Source organism: Phyllobates terribilis, unplaced genomic scaffold (assembly GCF_046119375.1).
Source record: "Phyllobates terribilis strain yellow unplaced genomic scaffold, ASM4611937v1 Scaffold_7__3_contigs__length_470593459, whole genome shotgun sequence".
NCBI classification, from domain to species: Eukaryota; Metazoa; Chordata; class Amphibia; order Anura; family Dendrobatidae; genus Phyllobates; species Phyllobates terribilis.
Window position 1 is genome coordinate 396,349,521 of NW_027362767.1, and position 15,332 is coordinate 396,364,852.

Genomic DNA, 15,332 nt, shown 5'->3' on the forward strand with positions numbered 1-15,332 from the left:
GTTCAAAATGTTCACTATACACCTTAATAAAATCCTTGAGGGGTATAGTTTCCAAAATGGGGACACTTGTGGGGGAGCTCCACTGTTTAGGCACATCACGGGCTCTCCAAACGCGACATGGTGTCCGCTAACAAATTGAATGGAAAATCGGCTCAAATTGTTAGCGGACGCCATGTTGCGTTTGGAGAGCCCCTGGGTGCACAAACATTGGAGCTCCCCCACAAGTGACCCCATTTTGGAAACTAGACCCCCCAAGGCACCTATCTAGATGCATAGTGAGCACTTGGAACCCCCAGGTGCTTCACAAATTGATTCGTAAAAATGAAAAAGTGAAAAAAAAAACACTTTTTCACTTTTATGAATCAATTTGTGAAGCACCCGGGGTTCCAAGTGCTCACTATGAATCTAGATAGGTGCCTTGAGGGGTCTAGTTTCCAAAATGGGGTCACTTGTGGGGGAGCTCCAATGTTTGGGCACACAGGGACTCTCCAAATGCAACATGATATCCGCTAACAAATTGTCGGCTCAAATTGTTAGCGGATATCATGTTGAATTTGGAGAGTCCCTGTGTGCCCAAACATTGGAGCTCCCCCACAAGTGACCCCATTTTGGAAACTATACCCCCCAAGGCACCTATCTAGCTGCATAGTGAGCACTTGGAACCCCTAGGTGCTTCACAAATTGATTCGTAAAAATGAAAAAGTGTTTTTTTTTTCACTTTTTCATTTTTACGAATCAATTTGTGAAGCACCTGGGGGTTCCAAGTGCTCACTATGCATCTAGAAAGGTGCCTTGGGGGGTCTAGTTTCCAAAATGAGGTCACTTGTGGGGGAGCTCCAAAGTTTGGGCACAGAGGGGCTCTCTAAACGCAATGTGGTGTCCGCTAACAATTTGAGCCGATTTTCCATTCAATTTGTTAGCGGATACCATGTTGTATTTAGAGAGTCCCTGTGTGCCCAAACATTGGAGCTCCCCCACAAGTGACCCCATTTTGGAAACTAGACCCCCCAAGGCACCTATCTAGATGCATAGTGAGCACTTGGAAAAAGTCAAATGGCGCTCCTTCCCTTCCGAGCCCTGCCGTGCGCCCAAACAGTGTTTCTTCCCCAAATATTGGGTATCTGCGTGCCCAGGGGAAATTGCACAACAAATTTTTGGGTCTATTTTTTCTTGTTACCCCTGTGAAAATAAAAAAAAATTGGGTCTAAAGTAACATTTTTGTGAAAAAAGTTAAATGTTCATTTTTTTCTTCCACAGTCAAAAAATTCCTGTGAAGCACCTGAAGGGTTAATAAAGTTCTTGAATGTGGTTTTGAGCACCTTGAGGGGTGCAGTTTTTAGAATGGTGTCACTTTTGGGTATTTTCTGTCATAAAGACCTCTCCAAGTGACTTCAAATGTGATGTGGTCCCTAAAAAAATGGTTTTATAAATTTTGTTGGAAAAATGAGAAATCGCTGGTCAACTTTTAACCCTTATAGCTCCCTAACAAAAAAAAATTTTGGTTCCAAAATTGTGCTGATGTAAAGTAGACATGTGGGAAATGTTATTTATTAACTCTTTTATGTGACATATCGCTCTGATTTCAGGGCTTAGAAATTCAAAGTTTGAAAATTGCAAAATTTTCAAAATTTTCGCCAAATTTCCATTTTTTTCACAAATAAACGCAAGTGATATCGAAGAAATTTTTCCACAATCATGAAGTACAATATGTCACGAAAAAACAATCTCAGAATCAGGGGGATCCGTTGAAGCGTTCCAGAGTAATTACCTCATAAAATGACAGTGGTCAGAATTGTAAAAATTGGCCCAGTCATTAACGTGCAAACCACCCGCGGGGCTTAAGGGGTTAATGTGGATCGGCCATGCTTATGCATGTTATTTCTCAAACCGCATTACAAATCAGGCCATTGTCCAACTCTGTATTCAAGAAATTAAATGCACAAAGAAAGATGTGTGTGTCAGAGTACCACCGACAAGGGCAAGTTGATGTTGGACGGGCTACCATTGCTTCTGCTTACAAGCTGCATTACAGGACTTCCTGTGAGAAATGACATGCCGGCTAGATGGGGTTTCCCTCTATGCTAGTCCTTTCACAGAGCTAAATACAACTGTCAGCAAAAAAAGTTGTGGACTGGCTCCGTATCGTCCCTGGCCACATTCACCTATCCATGTGTTTGTGGTTAGGCGGTCCTTCCCAGTAAGTGCACTGGGGAAGGCACGGGTAATGTTGTGGGACCCGTGCTTGTGGAAGGTAGAGGCGATACAGGGAAATATAGTGGCAGCTGGGGACCGAGTATGGACACCCAGCCACTGCCGGCATGAGGTTGTGAAAAGCTTCTGCCTCCACGAGCTTAATAGGCCATATTTCAAGTGCAAAAAGCTGCCCTGAAATCTGGCAGTATAGTGTTGCGGCCTGTGGGTAGGTGGGTGGCTGTCTGTATACTTGCACTTGCATTCCAAGTAACAGAAAACTAAGCAGATGGTGGCCTCTATCATCATCATGGCCTCACCTCGGCACTATGAACTCTCTTGAAGGAGAAGCCAGGGCCCGCCGGAGGAGTCTCCGGTTCTCTGGTGGGTCCGTCCAACCCTGACAGGTGCATGGCGGGAGGCATCTTCACATGCACCAAGGATCACTTATGATGGGCACAATTTTAGGCAGTGACCTGAAAGTCAGAGATGCTTCCAGAGGTCTTCCCCATGCTGTTCCCATGTCTTTTCAGCACTATATGCATGTGTCTTATGACGCGTCACACACCACATGGCCAGATATGTTTGTAAAATGTTAAAATTACATTTCCTGGTGAATGCACTTGTCTCGGTTGAAAGCAATGCAAAAGTGAAAAAACGTATCAAAAACGCTATGTGTGAACATAGCCCAAGGTGTGGAGGAGCAATTTTGTTTTTGGTTATTTATTTTGCTTTATATACAAGTCATTACCCTGGAAAGGATGTTCCTTAACATATTTCCCAGGAAAATCCATTTTCGTTTTTGTATGTTTTATGGTGAGTCCGTAAAAGTGGCATAATACTCTGACAGCATTGTTAACAGCAGTGATCTGGAAGTCAGAGATGCTTCCAGGGGTCTTCCCCATGCTGTTCCCATGGCATTTCAGCACTGTTCCCATCGATTTGGGCAATTTTTAGGCCCTCTACAGACCGCCGGGGCGAGCCACCTGAAAAATGCTCGAGTTTCCCATAGACTTACATTGGGCTCGTTGCTCGGGTCAAGCACCCGAGTATTCCAATTTGCTCGACCCGAGCAACGAGTACCTGAGCATTTTAGTGCTCGCTCATCACTATACATGACCATGCCTGGCTTTATGTTCAGCGGTGAGAGCCACAGATCAGGCTGCTGTGTTACAGCTTTCATCAACTCTGCAGAGGTGGGCGGTTTGTAACCTAAGCATTAAGCATGTTATTTTCAGCACAGCTTGTTACCGCGTGGCCAAGGCAGTGCTGAAGTGCTTTCAGCTTGTGACTGATGTGGTCATTTCGGAGATGGAGTCTGAACTGGAGGAGGAGGTGCAGGGGCTGAAAAATGTGATTACATTGAGGTTACATTGGTGAGTCTGATTTTTATACTAAACAAAGATCCTCCTGTGTTTTTATTTTATTTATTTTTTTCACATTAGATTTTTAAGACAAATGCATTCACCAGGAAATGTCATTTTAACATTTTACAACCTTATCTGGCCATGTAGTGTGTGACACATCATCAGACACATCCTGTTTCATTTATGATGGAGGGACTCTGAAAGTCACAAAGCCTATTTTTAATAGGGTCATGTGGCGGCCCTTACTATTCGTAAAGGGCCAGCAGTCGGCACTCGCTATTGTTACAGACCCATCAGCCGGCTATGCTTTGTTATTACCATTATTAAAAAGTGGGTCTCCTATACTGTTATTGTGTATGCAGTGACTGCAAGGGCTGCCAAAATTTTGGACGCAACCCAATACACCTTTGAAGTGACATGGATGAGAGTCTCAGTAAAAAAAATGTTCCCATTATAAAGGAGCGGGTCTCCTATAGTGGTAATGGCCATTCTGTGAGTGCAAGGGCTGCCAAAATTTGTGAAAAACTCCACTAACAATTTAAAGACACATAGAGCTTGGCCACAGTAACAACATATTCCCATTCGAAAGAAGAGGGTCTGCTATACAGTTAAAGGGTATGCAGTGAATGCAAAGGCTGCCAAAAATTTTGAGGAACTCCAATGCCCCTTGCAAGAGACGTAGAGGTCAAAGGACCTCCTGAAAACAATTTTCCCATTATTAGGAAGCAGGTCTACCATACTCTTTGAATATGCTGTGAATGCAATGGCTGACAAAAATATGGAGGAACTCCAGTGCTCCTTGCAAGAGACTTAGAGGTCAGAGGGCCTCTTGAAAACAATGTTCCCATTATTAGGAAGTGCGTCTCCCATACTGTTTGCCTATGCAGTATATGCAACGGCTGCTGAAAGTTTGGAGGAACTCCAATGCCACTTGCAAGAGACGTAGAGGTCAGAGGGCCTCCTGAAAACAATGTTCCCATTATTAGGAAGTGGGTCTCCCTTGCTGTTTGCCTATGCAGTGAATGCAAGGGCTGCCAAAAATTTGGAGGAACTCCAATTCCCCTTGCAAGAAACGTATATATCTTGATATGGTACATATGGTGATGGAGGATGAGAATGCGGAGAAGGAGGAGGACAGGGGCAAATAAACAAAATCAGAAAGCATATAGCTATGTCTGGGTGTGAATACTGAGGTGCATGGGAATAGAATTAGACTTCCCAAAAAAAGACACTGTATTTGAGTTATTTTACACTGCTATCATTCAGTGGTGTTGAGAAGTCTGGCCCAATCCAGCCCTTGTTCATTTTTATAAAAGTCAGCCTGTCAGCATTTTCAGTTGACAGGCGGATGCGCCTATCAGTTATAATTCCACCAGCAGCAATAAAACCCTCTCTGACGAAACGTTAGCGTTAGGGCAGGCCAGGACCTCCAAGGCACAGAGAGCCAGTTAATACCATGTTTCCAGCTTGGATACCCAATAATTATAAGGCACAGAGGAATCATGGAGGACGTTGGTACAGTCGGTAAGGTACTCCCGCACCATCTTCCCAAACTTTTCCTTCTTTGGTAGAGTACCCCGCGCATCAAGGCTTGTGCGATGGGAGGTTGTGAGAAAACTGTCCCAGAACTTTGACTGTGTTCCCCTGCCTCTGCTGGATTGCGTTTGTGGCTCTCTTGCCTGTACTCCTTGGTTGTCCAACGAAGTGTGCCCTCTGCCGCCAGTGTTTTCAGATGAGAATTTTTTAAATAACTCCGCAACAAGGGCCTTCTCATACTGCCCTATTTTATTAGGCCTGTTCTGCTTGTTAAGAGACAGAAAGTTCTCCTTGAAGTGTGGGTCTAGAAGTGTCACCAACCAATAATGACTATCACCCAAAATTTTGACAATGCAAGGGTCACAAGAAAGGCAGGGTAACAAACTCAGCCATGTGTGCCAGACTGCAAAGAGGCAAGACTTCCGTGTCATCACCAAGAGGACGACTGACCATGCTCTCCTCCTCATCCTCCTCCTCTTCCTCCTCCTCCCTGTCCTCAGGCCATCCACATTGAACAGACGGTATGACAGTTGTGCCGGTAGTACCGTCTATAGCAAAGGAAACTAGCTTCTTTTCTTTCTCCTCCTCCTCTTCCTCATTGTCACACAATCCACATTGGGATGAGATGAGGCTGGGCTGTGTGTAATCACCCTGTATATTTCCTTGCTCCATCTCATCGTGCTCCGCCTACAATGCATCCTCTTTAATTGTGAGCAGAGAGCATTTCAGAAGACAAAGAAGAAGTATGTTGATGCTAATTATGGCATCATCGCCGCTCACCATCTTGGTGGAGTCCTCAAAGTTTTGGAGGATGGTACATATGTCTAACATCCATGTCCACTCCTGAGGTCTTATTTGTGGAGTCCGAACTGAATACCGACTGCCTTGTTGATGCTGGTAGTCAACAACTGCCCTCTTCTGCTCACAAATCGTTCACAACATCTACAGTGTAATGCAGTGTAAAGTTCCAACACGTGGAGACATTGCAGATCAGTCGGTGAGCCGGAAGCTGCAAACTCTGCTAAAGCACATCAAAGGAGGTGGAAGCTGTAGCTGACTTTCTAAAATGGGCACACAGGTGGCGTACCTTGACAAGTAGATCCATAACATCCAGGTAGGTTTTGTGAAACCGCTGAACCACGAGGTTAAGCACATGGGCCAGGTATGGTACATGTGTGAGTTTGCCTCAGAGCTGCCACCAGGTTCCGGCCATTGTCACACATGACCATGCCTGGCTGTAGGGTCAGCGGTGATAGCTACAGATCTGCCTGCTCTTTCAGAGCTGTCCACAACTCTTCAGTGTTGTGTGGTTTGTCATCTAAGCATATTAGCTTTGTCACGGCCTGTTGCCCCTTGGCTGAGGCAGTGCTGCAGTGTTTCCAGCTTGCCATTGATGTAGTTATTTCGGAGATGGATGCTGAAGAGGAGGAGGAGGAGGTGCAGATGCTGTAGAATATGCGGGGGGCGGTCAACCCTGATTGACCCAGGGCCTGCAATCCTCGGCGTTAGGAGGACGTGTTCCGTCCCAAGGTCCAACTGAGTCCCAGCTACCAATATGTTAACCCAGTGTTCAGTCAGCGAGATGTACCTGTTAGAACCCTTCTGTTTGTTTTTTCCATCTTGTGTTTTGCGGTCACGTGACCACCTGCCTTTATATTCCAGTTCCGCCCTTTTGGCTGTGCTGGACTCCAGTGTTTTGACTGTTTTGCTATCCAGGTGCTTCTGTGCCTTTCTCTGTCAGTTCACTTCGTCCTTCTGGGTCCTCTAGTACCTTTTTTCAGTTTATCTTTTTGTGTTCTGCAACAACTTCTCTGTTAAGGAGGTGTCCCATTTTTGTTCCAGTCCTTAGTTCTTTTAGGGACCCCTCCCCTATATGCTTTAGGTCTTTGTTCAGACTAGCCAAGGACTACGGAGGGTCTGTTTGCAAGGAACAGGCAGCCCGCTACATCATAGGGATTCAGCTTAGTCTTACTGTAGGGACAGCATTCTCCCTTCTTTCCTTAGTACATGTTGCAGATCAAAACAGTACCGTCCCTGCCCACAAGCACATGTCCACGTGTCCGTGTTTAGGTGGACTTTCGCAGTAACTGTGTTGTTAAGGGCACGTCTAATATTGTGGGACACGTGCTCGTGTAATGCGGGGATGGCACACCTGGAGAAATAGTGGTGGCTGGGGACCGAGTGCCAAGGGACGGCTACCGCCATCAGGTTGCGGATAGCCTCCGTCTCCATGAACCTAAAAGGAAACATTTTGAGCGCAAGCATTCATAAAATGTGTGAATTTAGTAGTGTGGCCTGTTGGCTGCATATTTGTGCTTGCGTTCCAAGGACTGGGGTAGGGAAACTGAGCGCTGAGCTGGGACAAAGACGTGGTCATGCTTGCTGATGGTGCTACTTGAGAGTGTGCAAAGACAGGTGCAGGAAGGCATTTTGGCATGCGCCATGGACAGGGAATTGGCATGCAAACACAACAGCGGAACAAGCAGTGAGGTCACCCGCAGACATTGTTGCTTGATCCTGGGGTTTGGCCCACTTAGTCGGGTGCTTTGCTGCCATGTGCCTGATCATGCTAGTGGTGGTCAGGCTGCTAGTTTTGCTACCACTGCTGATGCTGGCCTGGCAGGTGGTGCAAATGGCCTTTTTGGGGTTATCTGCTGAGTCTATAAAAAAAAACATACTAGATGAGACATAACATTTGTACTGGCAACTTCCGTCGTGTTGGCATTATGAGGAACGCTTTCCTGCCTTGTGTCTGTAGCCACCACACTGTTTCTTCCTGCCTGTTTTAGTTCTATGCCTCCCTCCCCCTGTGTGCTGCTGTTCTCGCTCTGTATGTCCCCCTGCCAGATTGAATCAGTTACTATATCATTCACCACCTCGTCTTCCACTTCCACACCCTGGTCTTCTCCTGACTTTCTGGCAATTGTGTCTCATCATCATCATCCACCTCCTGAGATAGTAGTTGCACTTTACCACTGTCACCTTCATGTGAACATGGCTGCTCCAATATTTGGGCATCGCTACATGTGTTCTCCTCTTTACTCGCTTGAAGCTGGCCGGGAGAGAGGACCGAATCTACAAATGGAAAAGTGAACAGCTCTTCTGAGTGTCAAAGTGTGGGATCAGTTGTCTCCAGGCACGCGGCATGGTGGGAGGAAGGAGAATCAGAGTGAGGAATATGAGGTCCATACTTACGGCTACTGAGACTTGACAGTGTGGAAGACAGGGTGGGGGTGGTGATGGCAACGTGACTGGAAGCATTATCTTTATCTGCTATCCAACCAATAACATTTTGACACTGATCTGTGTTCATGAGTGGTGTTCTGCAGTCCCCTAGTAATTGGGACAGAAAGGTCGAGCTACAAGATGTGGGTGTTTGTTGTGGCACAATTTCACCTACCCATGGCTAGGTCCTCGGCCTCTGCATGCACCATCACGTCCACTTCCCCATCCCTTGTCACACACCTTGCCCATTTTAAAAGGAGGATAATATTTTCCACATTCACAAGAAATGGCTGATTTTGGAACGCAGTTATTTGTGATACGTCTGACAATGAACCACAATTTTAAATAGCTGGCCTGTAATTTACTAATATTATTCTACACGGAGACGTAGTGTGAATAGCTTCACCAACACATTGCAATGGAATGAAAATGGAAGAAATGTATGATTTTTGAACAGTCTTATAGGTAATGTGTCTGACAGAGAACCATGGCTTTAAATTGTAGGCCTGTAATTTACTAATATGACTCTACACGGAGACGTAGTGTGAATAGCTTCACCGACACACTGCAACAGAATGGAAAAGGATGCCAATATTTTCCACATTCAGTTCAAATTTCTGGATCTTTATCGCTGAAATATGGAACAGATCTGTCTTTATTATGCAGTGAGAACAAGCAAATGGAGCAGAAAAATGGTGTACTCTAGATTGCTTTTTAAGAAAATAACCAGGATGAAGATTAAAAATAATTGCCCTGGCCCCTGAAATCTGGGGCTATGTCTAGAAATATCTATAATTATTACAGCAGCAGAAGACAGGACATTCAATGGACCCTCTTGTGCAGTATCATACCCTGCAATTTGCCACATACACTGCCTGCCTGCCTAGCACTGATTATATGCAATTGTATTAGTCCTCAGAAGGACTGTTAGTTCAGATGGATATTATAGATATATGTTGTGGAATATGTATACTAATTCTAACTAGGCAAATCTCTTCCTGATGGAGCAGCAGCTCTCCCTACTCTTTCTGATTCCGGAGTTGACTGTGACGAGCATGGCGGCACCCGTTTTTATATACACCTGATGATGCTGTCTGGCCAGCCAATCACAGTAATGCCCACAACCAACATGGCTACGGCATTACAGTGCATGGCAGGCAATCCCTGCATGTTCATTGGCTCTCTAAAGAGCACCAAACATGAAGGGAGGGGACCCGAGTGCCCACCAGAGAAACCCGGAAATACTCGTCGAGCACCAAGCTTGTCGAGCACAGTGATGCTTGGGCGAGTACCGAGCAGTGGCGAACAAGTTCGCTCATCACTAGTTAGCACCTTTCTACCATGGACAATAGCTCAGACCTTTTGTGAGATGCTTCACATTTCTCAGTCCAAAAAGACCTTTAAGTCGTGTCTTAAACTGTTTTATGTGATAATTTAAATAAACTGTTTATTAATTCAATGGGTTTAAAAAACATACACAGACAATTCAATTCTAAATCCTATTGTGTAATATGTTTTGGTCTTCCTTCCTTATTCCAGTCTATGTCAACCAATCATATCAAAATATTTTCATATAGTGAAGCTTAAATTCACCATTCCCAGATCAAAATCGCGTAATAACCTCTTACCTGTAGAAAATGGCATAAGGGCATCACTCTTCTTAATGCAGCCTTTCTCATTAAGAAAGCGTCCAGGATCAAACTCCTCAGGGTTTTTGAAGTGTTTGGGGTCTTTCAAAACAGAAGTCAGGACTGGGAACACCAAGCTTCCCTGAAAGTAAATATATAAATATGCAAATCTAGAAAAATTGAAGAGTTAAAAGTGAGGTCTATTTAGTTATTCATATGAAGGATGAACAAATCTCCTGAAATATACTTTGGTCAGAATTAGTGATGAGCGATGAGCGAGTACAGTAATATTTGTAATTGCTATTCTCGTAATGAGTACTTTGTAATAATCGCGTATTCGTTCCGAATAGCGAGTACAATGTAAGTCAATGGGAAATGTGAGTAATTTTTTGCTGGACCCTACAAAGGGTTCTGGGGGCCTGAGGAAAAAGTTGAAATGGATTGGAAAGTGAAGAAATAGAATGGGAAGAGCCTGGAGAATGTGCCTGCATGCATTTCTGACTCACATATGGTTTCTGGGAATAAGTTTTTAGCAGTATTACGCCACTTTTAAAGACACACAAGACCAACTATCAAACCTAACCTAAATTGCATTTAACAGGCCAAGAAACCAAGAAACAGTTTTTCCTGCACAATCACTTGTATATAAGGCTCAATAGCTTCAGCTCTAGACTCAATCGCCCCTCTCACATACACCACACCTCGCACATTCAACAGGCAACCCTGGCACACTAAACTTACCAAAGAACTGCGCCGGGCCTCCAGGGTTGCGGAGCGGAGATGGAAAAGGTCTCACTCCATCGAGCACTTCATCGCATTCAAGCAATCCCTCACTAATTTCAAGTCTGCACTCACTACAGCAAAACAAACCTACTTCTCATCTCTCATATCCTCCCTATCTCACAACCCTAAACAGTTATTTAACACTTTCAACTCTCTCCTTCGTCCCCCAGCACCTCCTCCCTCTTCTCTCATCTCAGCCGACGACTTTGCCTCATTCTTCAAACAGAAGATTGACACCATCAGACAAAACTTTGGCCTAAAGTCCACACAACCCCTCCTCATATCTACTCAACCCTCCTCCTCCAAACCCCACTTCTCCACCATTACAGAAGGTCAAGTCTCCTCTTTACTCTCCAAATCACACCTCACCACCTGCGAACTTGACCCAATCCCATCCCACCTCATCACTAACCTCACCACAGTCTTCATCCCAACCCTAACCCACCTCTTCAATCTATCACTAACAACCGGAGTCTTCCCCTCATGTTTCAAACATGCCGCAATCACACACATCCTCAAAAAGCCCTCCCTTGACCCTTCCTCTCTGACTAGCTACCACCCCATATCACTCCTCCCCTTTGCCTCAAAACTTCTAGAACAACATGTCCACCTTGAACTGTCCTCCCACCTCTCCTCCTGCTCCCTCTTCGACCGTCTACAATCTGGCTTCCGACCGCATCACTCGACTGAAACTGCCCTGACCAAAGTCACCAACGACCTACTAAATGCCAAATCCAAGCAACACTACTCCATCCTCCTCCTTCTGGACCTGTCATCTGCCTTTGACACAGTGGACCATTCCCTCTTACTCCAGATTCTCTCATCTCTTGGCATCACGGACTTGGCTCTATCTTGGATCTCCTCATACTTAACAGACAGGACATTCAGCGTCTCTCACTCACGCACCACCTCCTCATCTCGCCCCCTATCTGTCGGTGTCCCCCAAGGTTCAGTTCTAGGACCTCTGCTCTTCTCCATCTACACCTTCGGCCTGGGACAGCTCATAGAGTCTCACGGCTTTCAGTATCACCTCTATGCTGACGACACACAGATCTACCTCTCTGGATCCGATATCTCCTCCCTACTAACCAGAATCCCACAATGTCTGTCCGCCATCTCATCCTTCTTCTCCGACAGATTTCTAAAACTCAACATGGATAAAACAGAGTTCATCATCTTTCCACCCTTTCATTCACATCCCCCATCTGACCTATCCATCAACGTCAATGGCTGTTCACTCTCCCCAGTCCCACAAGCTCGCTGCCTTGGGGTAACGCTGGACTCTGATCTCTCCTTCAAGCCACATATCCAAGCCCTTTCCACCTCCTGCCGACTCCAACTCAAAAACATCTCCCGGATCCGTGCATTCCTCAGCAAAGACTCTGCAAAAACACTAGTGCATGCCCTCATCATATCCCGCCTCGACTACTGCAACCTCCTGCTCCGTGGCCTCCCTTCCAACACTCTTGCACCTCTCCAATCTATCCTAAACTCTGCTGCTCGACTAATCCACCTGTCCCCCCGCTATTCCCCGGCCTCTCCTCTCTGTCAATCCCTTCACTGGCTCCCCATTGCCCAGAGAATTCAGTTCAAAACCCTAACCATGGCATACAAAGCCATCCACAACCTGTCTCCCCCATACATCTGTGACCTAGTCTCCCGGTACTTACCTGCACGCAACCTCCGATTCTCACAAGATCTCCTTCTCTACTCCCCTCATATCTCCTCCTCCCACAATCGTATACAAGATTTCTCCCGTGCTTCCCCCCTACTCTGGAACTCTCTACCCCAACATATCAGACTCTCGCCGACCGTGGAAACCTTCAAAAGGAACCTGAAGACCCACCTCTTCCGACAAGCCTACAACCTGCAATAAACACCACTGCACGACCAGCTCTACCCTCACCTAATGTATCCTCACCCATCCCTTGTAGACTGTGAGCCCTCGCGGGCAGGGTCCTCGCTCCTCCTGTACCAGTCGCTGACTCGTTTTGTTAAGATTATGTAAATGCTTTTGTTATGTATATCCCTATCACATGTAAAGCGCCATGGAATAAATGGCGCTATAATAATAAATAATAATAATAATAAGGCTAAATAAACCAGAGAAACTCTAAAAATATTTTCCTTTGAGCGTTTGTTCACACATACTGTTGTGGCTTTTTTTTTGCCTTTTACACTTGGGAAGGCCCTGACTTATACATTTTGTAGGTCCCTGTGTCATACATCATTTTTAGTTCGCTATTCCCCAGTACTTTACAAGCACAGCTAGAACGCACCAGTAGTTATGTTGATCTTTGACCTGAGAGGCCTCACTTGGCTCTGAAACATGTGTTTTGAAGGGACAGCTGTTACTTAGACATTTGGGTGGTCCCTCCATCATTCACACTCAGATAGTGGAATACATATTCCATAGCAGTTTACAATGTGGCCATTGTAGCATTGGGCTTGACCCTCCTCCTCCTCCTCCTCCTCCACCACCATGTGATACTGCGGCCCTAAATTCAAATGTTCAGAGTCCCTGCAGTAGGCAGGAATGCTGAGTTTTGTGAGAGCCCTCCTCTAGAAATTTTGGAGGTGCCTCTTGTGTACATTTGAGAGTGCCCTCACTTATTCATATTGTAGGGCCCTCACGCTATTATTTAACTCATTTAAGGGCAGAGACTACAGAGAAAAAGGCCAAGAGACATGGAGTACTAGAAGGTAGCAGTGAGTGCGGCCTGCTATCCTCAAGTATGACTGAACTCTGTGAACCGGAAAAATAAAGCTGCACTAGTCAACTGGATGACGAGCTCAAATATATCACTTGTGCAAGTCAATGGACAAAGGATATATGGTGCCCCCCTCCAGGATGGGTTGGAGAAGCTTCTCCAAATGGCTCAGAGATTTTGATTGTCAATATTCCACTGATTATATAGGAAGAGAAGACTTTTTGATAATGTACTACTTGGTCCAGTGCAGAATGTGCATTGTATTTCCAAAAATTACTCCTGGGGGCTGTGTCATAGGCGCAGGAAGATTCCATGAGAAGGGCCTCCCTTGACAAACATCATCTACGATGGAGTACTGTAGTAGTTGTGGCCCTCAATTAAAGTTTTCAGAGGGCCATCAGTCGGTCATCAACAGTCAGTGTAAATTTCTATTGAATATGTATCGCCAATCTGAGTCACAATGTGGCACAAGCCAGGCATGTTTTTTTGCCAAATAGGGTGACTGACCGTACATTTCTATTGAATATATATCTGCTATCTCAGTCACAATGTGGCACAACCTGTGACAAGGGCCTCCAATAACAAATATTAGTTTGTTAGGACAACTGTACATTCCAGATTTGTCCACTGCACAATGTGCATAGGGTTTGTAAAAATTAGCCCTATGGGCTGAGTCATGGTTGACTCACTATTGACAGCTAGCTTGACTTGTTTCATCAACATCTGAAAATCTGTCAACAAAACCCAAAATGCCCAAAAAGCCTGTTGTTAAGGGACGTGGTGTTGTCAGTGGTGAGTGAGAAGGCACTCAGTCTGTGTCAGGTCAGAAGAAGCTTGATGCATCCACTATGTTTCTGGAAAAATTTCCAGGTCTGGAATGTAAACGTGTGTGGAAGCCAGAAGAGCGAGAGCAGATTCTGTCTTGGATATCTGACAAGGCCTCTACGCATTTGTCAAGCAGCAACAAATCTTCCACGACTACACAGTCTACTGTGGATACAAAGGAGGCGCCCATTCAAACCTGAAGCTGGTTCTCCTTCCTCCATTATCAGTCACAGGAGACATATGACCCTAAGCTTGGCCACTCCGAGGGTCTGTTTGGTACGTATCCTTTGGTTGGCTCTGGCCTATCACCATGCAGCATTGGAGAGGAACAAGAGGAGATGGCGTGCATTGATGCTCAAGTATTTGGGGACCTGCAGCCAGAAGAAAGCCACTTGGAGGAACGTCATTTACTGTCTCCAGAGGTGGAGGCTGCTGATGATGAGACACAGTTGCCATCAGGTCAGCCTACAATGTCAACTGGGAAGGTGAATGAGATGGAAGATGAGGTGGTCCACTGATCCTATCTGGACCGTTGGCACACATAGCCATGAGAGCAACACAGAGGAAGATAGATATGTAGCACCAGCACAGGCACCAAGGGGTTGTGGTTTGCCTAGAGTGAGAACTGGGTCAACTGTTCCCAAGAAGACCCCCGCTGTGCACCAAGTCAGGGCAAGGGGGCATTCAGCTGCTGTGTGGAATTTTTTTTATGAAAGTTCTTCAGAGAAAAACATTGTAGTCTATAACATCTGCCATACCAATTTGAGTAAAGGCCAAGGCAAAGGCAACCTGAGCACCACCAGTATACGAAATCACATGGCAGCCAAGCACCCCAGTAGGTGAACGGAACACCAGGGTACCAAATTTGCATCTGCGGGTCAAACCAATGCCATGTCGCCTGGGTTATGTCCTTCAGAATCTGCTGTTCCAGAAGCAGGCTCACATACCTCCTGCCCACAAGCTGTGGTTGCTCACATACAACAAACATCAACCACATCCAATTCCTTGTCCCAGCAAAGCGTTCAATTGTCACAGCCTAAAAGCTTGGAAAGGAAGTGTAAATACCC

At 45.6% G+C, this 15,332-nt stretch overlaps 1 protein-coding gene across 3 annotated transcripts in view; it reads right to left on the minus strand.

The window, feature by feature from the left end:
• LOC141154988 (cytochrome P450 2C8-like) overlaps positions 1-15,332 on the minus strand; it is a 128,653-nt gene that overhangs the window by 66,297 nt on the left and 47,024 nt on the right. For 2 of the 3 annotated variants that reach the window (XM_073641576.1, XM_073641578.1), the window contains one exon: positions 9,947-10,088. The exons of the other annotated variant lie outside the window; for it this stretch is intronic. In XM_073641576.1, coding sequence (XP_073497677.1) covers positions 9,947-10,088 — 142 coding nt within the window. The remainder of the gene's footprint in view (positions 1-9,946; positions 10,089-15,332) is intronic. 3 annotated transcript variants of the gene reach the window in all.